An 11,502-nucleotide genomic window follows, 5' to 3' on the forward strand; every position below is an offset into this window, starting at 1 on the left:
TGTATCTTGTGGTGTGTGTTTGTGTGTGTTTACATCCATGTTGTGTGTCCATGTTTATAATTATCATTCATTTTTATAGTTTGTATCTGTGTGTGTGTCCATGTGTGTGTGTCCATGTGTGTATTCATGTGTGTGTCATTGTCTACATTAATGTGTGTGCCCACGTGTGTGTCCGTGTTTTTATCCATGTGTGCGTCTGTGTTTCTATCCATGTGTGTGTCCTTGTTTATATCCAAGTCTGTCCGTGTTTGTATCAATGTGTGCGTCCCTGTTTCTATCCATGTGTGTGTCTGTGTTTGTATCAATGTGTGCGTCCCTGTTTCTATCCATGTGTGTGTCCGTGTTTGTATCCATGTGTGCATCTGTGTCTGTATCCGAGTGTTTGTCCATGTTTTTATCCATGTGTGTCTGTGTTTGTATCCTTGTGTTTGTCCATGTTTTTATCCATGTGTGTCCGTGTTTGTATCCTTGTGTGTGTGTCCATGTTTTTATCCATGTGTGTCTGTGTTTGTATCCTTGTGTGTGTGTCCATGTTTTTATCCATGTGTGTCTGTGTTTGTATCCTTGTGTGTGTGTCCATGTTTTTATTCATGTGTGTCTGTGTTTGTATCCATGTGTTTGTCCATGTTTTTATCCAAGTGTGTCTGTATCCTTGTGTGTGTCCATGTTTTTATCCATGTGTGTCTGTGTTTGTATCCTTGTGTGTGTCCATGTTTTTATCCATGTGTGTCTGTTTTTGTATCCTTGTGTGTGTGTCCATGTTTTTATCCATGTGTGTCTGTGTTTGTATCCATGTGTGTGTCCATGTTTTTATCCATGCGTGTCTGTGTTTGTATCCTTGTGTTTGTCCATGTTTTTATCCATGTGTGTCTGTGTTTGTATCCTTGTGTGTGTCCATGTTTTTATCCATGTGTGTCTGTATCCTTTTGTGTGTCCATGTTTCTATCCATGTGTGTGTCCGGGTTTCTATCCATGTGTGTCTGTGTCTATATCCATGTGTGTGTCCATGTTTTTATCCTTGTGTGTCTGTGTTTGTATCCTTGTGTGTGTCCATGTTTCTATCCATGTGTGCGTCCGTGTTTCTATCCATGTGTGTTTCCATGTTTGTATCTGTGTGTGTGTGTCCATGTTTGTATCTGTGTGTGCATCCATGTTTATCCATGTGTGTGTCCATGTTTATCAAGTTGTAACCATGAGTGTATTCGTGTGGGTGTGTGTCTATGTGTGAGTGTCCATGTCTGTGTGTGTGTGTGTGTCTACTAGACTCTGTGTGTGCGCCCATGTCTATATCCATGTGTGCGTCCATGTTAATTCATTTGTATCCATGTGTGTGTTTCTTCTCACAAATGTTGGGGGACGTGCGAGAGGTTTGGGGGGAAAGTCTGCGCCCAGTGGGGGTTTGTTGGAGAGTTCAGGCTCTGGTCGGGAAGGAAACAGGGGGGCGAGTAGATTAGAGTCTGGAGTCATTTTTCTGCTTTTTATTTCGCTCCAGAAGTTGTGTTTACACAACTTTCACGATGACGAGTCCTTATTTCAAGTCTCTCCTCGAAGCCTTTTTTCTGGTCCTTTGTTTTTTTAACTTTCTTCCCATTTTCTTCCTGGTTATTGCCGTCGTATGCGTGACGCTGGTGTGTGTGTCCGTCGTGTTCCTCCGGTGTGCGGCGGTGTGTTGTGTTTGTGAGTCTTTGGCAACAGTGTGTTTTGTCAGCGTGCACCAGGGAATAGTTATTTTTCCAGGAAGTGAACGAAGCAGGAAGGAGACGAGAGACGACTGTGAGAAGAAACTTTTTCAAACACACAAAAAAAAAACGTCCAGATGTTTCACGTCGACAACGACGCGCGAGCAGACAACACTTTAGTGTCGCTGGTGTCGAGCGGCTTCCTCTTTATTACCTGACAACTGCATCACACACACACACACACCCACACACACACGCACACACACACACACACGGCAGTTCTGAGGTGTGTGGTTCAGTGTGTGTCTGCCAGCAGCACAGATTGACAGGAAGTATGTTTTTTGGGTCGTACCACTCGTGTGGTGTGAAGGGGGGGGGGGTTCATGGGGGGGCTCTGGGATGTCTGGTGTGTCCCAGTGTGTCGGGGGCTGCTCTAGCATCCTTTTGTATCGACGTATTGATCTGTCGTGGAGCTGCTGCTTCTTCAGGCAAATTGTTTTTGTCCACAAATCAATGGTGAGAAAGAGGTTTTTGTGTTTGTGCGGCTGTGTGACGACACCATTGTTACACCTGAAGTAACAACACAACAACACAATTAAAACTAACGAAGTTTGTGTGTGTGTACATGTGTGTGTTTACGAAGATTGGTGTACAAGAGTGTGTGTGTGTGCGTATGTGTGTGTTGTGTACATGTGTGTGTTTGTGCGTATGTGTGTGAGTATCTATTTTTGTGTGCATGTTTGTACGTATGTGAGTTTGTATGTGTGTGTCAGCGCTTGTGTGCATGTTTATGCGTATGTGTGTGTGCGCCTGTGTGCATGTGTGTACATATGTGTTTGTGCGTATGTGTGTGAGTACAAATATTTGTGTGCATGTTTCTACGTATGTGAGTTTGTATGTGTGTGTCAGCGCTTGTGTGCACGTTTGTACGAATGTGTGTGTGTGTGTGTGTGCCTGTACGTATGTGTGTACATGTGTTGTGTACATGTGTCTGTTTGTGCATATGTGTGTGTGTGTGCACCTGTATGTATGTGTGTACATGTGTTGTGTACATGTGTGTGTTTGTGCGTATGTGTGTGTCAGCGCTTGTGTGCATGTTTATACCTATGTGTGTGTGTGCCTTCGTGCATGTTTGTACGTATGTGTGTACATGTGTGTGTCTGCTTGTGTACTCGTTTGTTTGTGTGTGTGCTTGGGTCCATTTAGGTTAGTTTTTGTGTGTGCATGAGCTTTTGTGCGTGTATGTTGTGCGCACATGTACTGTATCTGTTTCTCTTCAGTCCCTATATGTTGTGTACTTGTATAATTGTGTATTTGAAAAACGCACTCCTGGTGTGACGTACCCGGCAGGTTGCAGGTTGAATTCCCGTGAGAGGTGATGATAATAATAAGTCGATTGATCATTTGTGTAGTTTGACGAACGTGTGTGTGTGTTGTGCAGATGCTCTGTTGGGAAGAAACCATTCATCTGGACTTGAACTACAGACTTTACCATGGTTACGGTTCTAGACAAGAGGGAGGTGAGGGGGGGGCGAGACCCTCTTACAGGGGTCCGGGAGAAAGTTTGGTGCATCACTGAGACCTGGACAGACTCCTCCTCCCCTCTTCCTCTCCTCCTCCCCCCCCCCCACCTCTCCAGTCCTCCCTCTCTCCTCCCCCTCTCGGCGTCACAGCGAGCAGTTGGTTCAGTCCAGCGCGGCTCAGTGAGGATCTGTTATTTAGGTCTGTTTCAGCAGACGGCAGCAGCTCACCCGAGGCGGAGAGTCGGTCACGCTCGGATCAGCCGCAGGAACATTCCCGCTGAGGGAGCGAGCCAGGGCGGGGGGGCGAGGCCAGAGAGCCAGAGACGAGCTGTCGAGACCCCGTCGTCTGGCAGGACGAGCGCCGCTGCAGAGTCTCTCCGAGGGAGGGGGGTCAGCATGTTCGACTGCATGGAGGCCCTGGGAATGGGCCCCCGCCAGCTCTATGATGTCAGCAGCCGGGGCGCCTGCATGCTGCGGAAGGCGAGCCCCTTCTTCGCCGGCCTGGACTCCTTCGCCTGGACGGGCAGTGCCAGCGTTCAGTGTAAGTCCTGGTCCCTCGCAGCAGTGTGTGTGTGTGTGTGTGTGCGCAGCCCTCCAGGATCAGGCCCGGGGGGGTGTGAGGGACGGGCCTGTCAGGACGGACGTGACTCTGCTATGATATCATGTGTGTGTGTGTCTGTGTGTGTGTTTCCATGTGTGTGCCTGTGTGTGTATCCACGTGTGTTCACATGTCTTTATATTTTGGGCATCTTTTTGTGAATCTGTGTGTGTGTCTGTGTGTGTGTTTCCATGTCTGGATGTTTTTCATCAATGTGTGTTTTTCCATGTGTGTGTCCGTGTGTGTATACATGTGTGTTCCCATGTCTTTACATTTTGGGCATCTGTGTGTGTGTGTCTGTGTGTGTATCCGTGTGTGTCTGTGTGTGTATCCATGTGTGTTCCAATGTCTTTACATTTTGGGCATCTGTGTGTGTGTGTCTGTGTGTGTCTGTGTGTGTATCCATGTGTGTTCCAATGTCTTTACATTTTGGGCATCTGTGTGTGTGTGTCTGTGTGTGTATCCATGTGTGTTCCAATGTCTTTACATTTTGGGCATCTGTGTGTGAATCCGTGTGTGTATCCATGTGTGTTCCCATGTCTTTACATTTTGGGCATCTGTGTGTGTGTGTCTGTGTGTGTATCCGTGTGTGTCCTTGTGTGTATCCATGTGTGTTCCAATGTCTTTACATTTTAGGAATCTGTGTGTGTATCCATGTGTGTGTCCTTGTGTGTATACATGTGTGTTCCAATGTCTTAACGTTTTGGGCATCTGTGTGTGTATCCATGTGTGTTCCCATGTCTCTACATTTAGGGAATTTGTCTATTTGTCTATTTGTGTGTGTCCATGTCTGAATTTGTGTGTATATTTCAAAATTTCTATCCATGAGTGTATCCATGTGTATGTCAATGTTTGTATCCGTTTGTGTATCCATGTGTATGTGTGTTTCCGTGTGTGTATCCATGTGTATGTCAATGTTTATATCCGTTTGTGTATCCATGTGTATGTGTGTTTCCGTGTGTGTATCCATGTGTATGTCAATGTTTATATCCGTTTGTGTATCCATGTGTATGTGTCTATCCATGTGCGTTTCCATGTCTGTATCCGTATGTGTGTGTCCTTGTGTGTATCCATGGTTCCGTCAATGTTTGTATCCATGTGTGTGACAGAGTGTGAAAAAAGTGTCAGAGTATGGGACCATGTGTGTATCCGTGTGTGTGTCAGAATGGGACCATGTGTGTATCCGTGTGTGTCAGAGTATGGGACCATGTGTGTGTCAGAATGGGACCGTGTGTGTATCACATGAGTGTGTATCTATGGGACCATGTGTGTATCTATGGGAACATGTGTGTATCACACCAGTGTGTATCTATGGGACCATGTGTGTATCACACGAGTGTGTGTTTATGGGACCATGTGTCTATCACACAAGTCTGTATCTATGGGACTATGTGTGTATCAGTGTGTATCTATGGGACCATGTGTGTATCAGTGTGTATCTATGGGACCATGTGTGTATCCGTGTGTATCTATGGGACCATGTGTGTATCAGTGTGTATCTATGGGACCATGTGTGTATCACACGAGTGTGTATCTATGGGACCATGTGTGTATCTGTGTGTATCAATGGGACCATGTGTGTATCACACGAGTGTGTATCTATGGGACCGTGTGTGTATCTATGGGACCATGTGTGTATCACACAAGTGTGTATCTATGAGTCCATGTGTGTATCACATGAGTGTGTATCTATGGGACCATGTGTGTATCAGACGAGTGTGTATCTATGGGACCATGTGTGTATCCGTGTGTATCTATGGGACCATGTGTGTATCCCACGAGTGTGTATCTATGGGACCATGTGTGTATCAGACGAGTGTGTATCTATGGGACCATGTGTGTATCCGTGTGTATCTATGGGACCATGTGTGTATCACACGAGTGTGTATCTATGGGACCATGTGTGTATCATACGAGTGTGTATCTATGGGACCATGTGTGTATCACACGAGTGTGTATCTATGGGACCATGTGTGTATCACACGAGTGTGTGTTTCTGTCCCGGTGCTCAAGGTGTCGCAGGTATCATGAGAAGTTGTTGTTGTCGACGTTACAAGTCGTTTGTTGACGCTGGCGGACGTTGCAGGATAATGATCTTCCTCTGGAGCCAAACAGCCATGAATTAATAAGCAGATGAATAATTTAACGCATAAACGGATGAATAAATCAGAAATGTGGGATGAAGCTGCTGCAGTTTCTCTGGTCCTCCTCCTTCATCTCCGTAACAACAGAACCGGGTCGGTGTCCCTGCAGAGGGGGGGGGGGCGGGGGGGGGGCAGATATGACAGTGGAAAAACAATAATGGAGAAGGTCCAGCAAATATCTTATCTCTGTTCCTGTTGTGGAATATTTTTGGATCTTCTTGTGTGTTTGCGGCTTTTTGTTCCCTCTCACAGTGTGTGTGTGTGTGTGTGTGTGTGTGAGGGGGGGGGGGGGGTCATCCGTCTTCATTAATCGTGAGGACACCAGCGTTTCAGTGGCTGTCAGGAACACTGGCCCGGCTTTAATGAAGACAGATGCTCTGTCAGCGCGAGGACAACAAGGGGACTTCTCCGGCTGAGCCCGGGACTCCCCCCCGATAACTAGATTTGTTTGTGTCATCAATCAGGATCCGTGACCTTTCCTCAAAATCACTGCCGCACTTTGTTTGGAGGCTCATGTGAACGTGTGGCGGTTCTGTTGCGTCCACGCCGGGTCAGAACCGGAGAGAAGCTACGACGGAGCTCTACGGGTTCAGCAACAACACAACTATATAACGCAACTACACAAGACGACTGAACGACGCGACTCAAAAACGAAACTACACAACACAACTATATAATACAACAACACAAGACAACTCAACAATGAGACTGAAAAACACAACTATACAACACAACTCAACAACACAACTCAACAACTCAAATCCTCAACTCAACAACACATCTCAACAACACAACTCAACAACTTAACAACACTACTTGAAAAAATAACTCAACAACACAACACAACTGAACAACACAAATCGACACAACTCAACATAACAACACAACTCAACAACTCAACTCCTCAACTCAACAACACATCTCAACAACACAACTCAACAACTTAACAACACTACTCAAAAAACAACTCAATAACTCAACAACACAACACAACTGAACAACACAAATCGACACAACTCAACATAACAACACAACTCAACAACTCAACTCAACAAAACAACTCAACTCAACAACACAACTCAACAACACAACTCAACAACACAACTCAATAACTCAACAACACAACACCACTGAACAACACAATTCCACATCTCAACAACTCAACTCAACATCACAACTCAACAACACAACACAACTCAACAAAACAACACAACTGAACCAACAACACAACTCAACAAAACAACTCAACAACACGACCAATCAACTTGACTCAACAACTCAAGCCAACAACACAACTATAACACACATTTCAACAACTAAGCTCAAGAACTCGACTCAAAAACAACAGTTTTTTAACAACTCAAATCAACAGCTTGACTCAACAACTTGGATCAGCAATAATTGAATCAACAACACAACTTAACTTAGTATCTCAACTCAATAAAATTGCTTGACTTAACTCGACAACTTAACAACTCGACGTAAAAACCCGACCCAACAACTCGACTCAAGACATGGACTGAACAACTGGACAAAAGCCGGTTCTTGAAGAATGTGCGTCTGTGAGGTCTCTGGAGCGGAACAAGACGGGTCCAGTTTCAGCCTTGAGTTCTTGTTTGTGTGCGTTCGACACTCCATTGTCCTCCCTGTCCAGGCTGATTAATGGATCCCAGAGTCTCATTAGACGTCCCACTGCAGTGTCACCACAGCAGAATCTGGTTCTGATTTGGGTCTTCTGTCCGGGGCCACCAGAGATGTTGCTGCCGAGTCATCGGCGGTGGAGCGAAGTGTTCGGGTCAGAAGTTGAAGATTTTCATAGCTGTGCCCGAAACCTGATCCTCAACGAGTCCCAACGTCTTATTCTCGGGACCGTTTCATCCAGGTTCTGGACTCGGGTTCCGCCGGACAGATTGGTTTTTTGGGGGTCACGGCTCGGCGGCGTGCCGGGGTAATGGAGGCTGATTTAGTCGTGTGTCAATGAGAAGTGAATTAGTCAAGTGCCACGGCGCCGCAGCTCGCCATCTCCTCGCTGTCCACTTACACAGAAGAATGAGGCAATTACGCGCGGCGGGTCTCTGGGGGTCACATGGGGGTTGGTTGGTGGTGGTGGTGAGGGGGGTGTCGGTCCCTCCCAAACGGGCCGGGCCCTTCATCCGTCCTCGCGCTCGGGCGAGAGACACCAGAGACGCTGCAGTAATCCGTCAGTCCACAAACACTCTCGCCCGCTTTGTTTCCCGTTGATGCGGCGCTCGCTCGTGACGCCTGATAAAAACGCCGCTGAGACCGACCGGTACTTTCTGGCCCGATCGCTGATGGAAGTCCAGTTACTGCATTAGAATTACACCAGATTCAATTAAAAGATTAGAGCGCCCGAGAGGGTCCATGAGTGTGTGTTGGTGTGAGTGTGTGTGCACGGAGAGAGACTTGTGTGTGTGTGTTATTGTGAGTGTGTGTGCACGAAGAGAGACTTGTGTGAGTGTGTGTTGGTGTGTGTGCACGAAGAGAGACTTGTGTGAGTGTGTGTTGGTGTGTGTGCACGAAGAGAGACTTGTGAGTGTGTGTTGGTGTGTGTGCACGAAGAGAGACTTGTGAGTGTGTGTGCACTAAGAGAGACTTGTGAGTGTGTGTTGGTGTGTGTGCACGAAGAGAGACTTGTGAGTGTGTGTTGGTGTGTGTGCACGAAGAGAGACTTGTGAGTGTGTGTTGGTGTGTGTGCACGAAGAGAGACTTGTGAGTGTGTGTTGGTGTGTGTGCATGAAGAGAGACTTGTGAGTGTGTGTGCACGAAGAGAGACTTGTGAGTGTGTGTTGGTGTGTGTGCACCAAGAGAGACTTATGAGTGTGTGTGTTGGTGTGTGTGCACGAAGAGAGACTTGTGAGTGTGTGTTGGTGTGTGTGCACGAATAGAGACTTGTGAGTTTGTGTTGGTGTGTGTGCACGAAGAGAGACTTGTGAGTGTGTGTTGGTGTGTGTGCACCAATAGAGACTTGTGAGTGTGTGTGTTGGTGTGTGTGCACGAAGAGAGACTTGTGTGAGTGTGTGTTGGTGTGTGTGCACGAAGAGAGACTTGTGAGTGTGTGTTGGTGTGTGTGCACCAATAGAGACTTGTGAGTGTGTGTGTGCACGAAGAGAGACTTGTGTGAGTGTGTGTTGGTGTGTGTGTACGAAGAGAGACTTGTGAGTGTGTGTGCACGAAGAGAGACTTGTGAGTGTGTGTTGGTGTGTGTGCACCAAGAGAGACTTGTGAGTGTGTGTTGGTGTGTGTGCACCAAGAGAGACTTGTGAGTGTGTGTTGGTGTGTGTGCACCAAGAGAGACTTATGAGTGTGTGTGTTGGTGTGTGTGCACGAAGAGAGACTTGTGAGTGTGTGTTGGTGTGTGTGCACGAAGAGAGACTTATGAGTGTGTGTGTTGGTGTGTGTGCACGAAGAGAGACTTGTGAGTGTGTGTTGGTGTGTGTGCACGAAGAGAGACTTGTGAGTGTGTGTTGGTGTGTGTGCACCAATAGAGACTTGTGAGTGTGTGTGTTGGTGTGTGTGCACCAATAGAGACTTGTGAGTGTGTGTTGGTGTGTGTGCACGAAGAGAGACTTGTGAGTGTGTGTGTTGGTGTGTGTGCACCAATAGAGACTTGTGAGTGTGTGTTGGTGTGTGTGCACGAAGAGAGACTTGTGAGTGTGTGTTGGTGTGTGTGCACGAAGAGAGACTTGTGAGTGTGTGTGTTGGTGTGTGTGCACCAATAGAGACTTGTGAGTGTGTGTTGGTGTGTGTGCACCAATAGAGACTTGTGAGTGTGTGTTGGTGTGTGTGCACGAAGAGAGACTTGTGAGTGTGTGTTGGTGTGTGTGCACCAATAGAGACTTGTGAGTGTGTGTTCATACGCTGACGATGTGCTGGTGTGTGTTGAAGTCGCAGAAGTGAAGCGGTTGAACCAGACTTGACTCGCGTGTTTCTCTGATAACATTCACCTGCTGAAGTCATGTTACCACGGAGCTGGAGATAACACACACACACACACACACACACACACGCAGAGTTACACAACGTCTTTACAATCCGCACAGCAGTGTGCGTCTGTAACAGTGTGCGGCTGTCACTCAAATGTGATGTCATCGCTGCTCTCTATTTTTTTATGACTTGTTTGAACGACTCGACTAATGTCAAGTCTTCCTAGAAGTCTTCTAGTTTTCACCAAGTCTTCTAGTCCCTCTCCAATTCATCTAGTTTTCCTTCCTGTCATCTAGTCTTTCTCCAAGTCATCTAGTTGTCCTTCCTGTCATCTGGTCTTTCTCCAAGTCATCTAGTTTTCCTTTTCGGTCATCTAGTCTTTCTCAAATCATCTAGTTTTCCTTCCTTTCATCTAGTTTTACTTCCTGTCATCTAGTGTTTCTCAAGTCATCTAGTTTTCCTTCCTGTCATCTAGTCTTTCTCAAGTCATCTAGTTTTCCTTCCTGTCATCTAGACTTTCTCCAAGTCATCTAGTCTTTCTCCAGTCATCTAGTTGTCCTTCCTGTCATCTAGTCTTTCTCAAGTCATCTAGTTTTCCTTCCTGTCATCTAGACTTTCTCCAAGTCATCTAGTCTTTCTCCAGTCATCTAGTTGTCCTTCCTGTCATCTAGTCTTTCTCCAAGTCATCTAGTTGTCCTTCCTGTCATCTGGTCTTTCTCCAAGTCATCTAGTTTTCCTTTTCGGTCATCTATTCTTTCTCAAATCATCTAGTTTTCCTTCCTTTCATCTAGTTTTACTTCCTGTCATCTAGTGTTTCTCAAGTCATCTAGTTTTCCTTCCTGTCATCTAGTCTTTCTCAAGTCATCTAGTTTTCCTTCCTGTCATCTAGACTTTCTCCAAGTCATCTAGTCTTTCTCCAGTCATCTAGTTGTCCTTCCTGTCATCTAGTCTTTCTCAAGTCATCTAGTTTTCCTTCCCGTCATCTAGACTTTCTCCAAGTCATCTAGTCTTTCTCCAGTCATCTAGTTGTCCTTCCTGTCATCTAGTCTTTCTCCAAGTCAAATTGTTTTCCTTCCTGTCATCTAGACTTTCTCCAAGTCATCTAGTCTTTCTCCAGTCATCTAGTTGTCCTTCCTGTCATCTAGTCTTTCTCCAAGTCAAATTGTTTTCCTTCCTGTCATCTAGACTTTCTCCAAGTCATCTAGTCTTTCTCCAAATCATCTAGTTTTCCTTCCGGTCGTCTAGTCTTTCTCCAAGTCAAATAGTTTTACTTCCTGTCATCTAGTCTTTCTCAAATCATCTAGTTTTCCTTCCTTTCATCTAGTTTTACTTCCTGTCATCTAGTCTTTCTCAAGTCATCTAGTTTTCCTTCCTGTCATCTAGTCTTTCTCAAGTCATCTAGTTTTCCTTCCTGTCATCTAGTCTTTCTCCAAGTCAAATTGTTTTCCTTCCTGTCATCTAGACTTTCTCCAAGTCATCTAGTCTTTCTCCAAATCATCTAGTTTTCCTTCCGGTCGTCTAGTCTTTCTCCAAGTCATCTAGTCTTTCTCCAAATCATCTAGTTTTCCTTCCTGTCATCTAGTCTTTCTCCAAGTCATCTAGTTTTCCTTCCT

At 45.9% G+C, this 11,502-nt stretch overlaps 1 protein-coding gene across 3 annotated transcripts in view; it reads left to right on the plus strand.

The window, feature by feature from the left end:
* Nucleotides 1–11,502, plus strand: part of LOC148059241 (retinoic acid receptor gamma-A-like) — a 42,664-nt gene that overhangs the window by 20,988 nt on the left and 10,174 nt on the right. The window contains exon 1 of one of the 3 annotated variants that reach the window (XM_087782413.1): nt 3,392–3,743. The exons of the other annotated variants lie outside the window; for them this stretch is intronic. Coding sequence (XP_087638539.1) covers nt 3,599–3,743 — 145 coding nt within the window. The 5' untranslated portion in view covers nt 3,392–3,598. Of the gene's footprint in view, nt 1–3,391; nt 3,744–11,502 lie in introns of those variants that run through there. 3 annotated transcript variants of the gene reach the window in all.

This window comes from Callionymus lyra, chromosome 19 (assembly GCF_982586985.1).
Source record: "Callionymus lyra chromosome 19, fCalLyr1.hap1.1, whole genome shotgun sequence".
Classification (NCBI taxonomy): domain Eukaryota; kingdom Metazoa; phylum Chordata; class Actinopteri; order Syngnathiformes; family Callionymidae; genus Callionymus; species Callionymus lyra.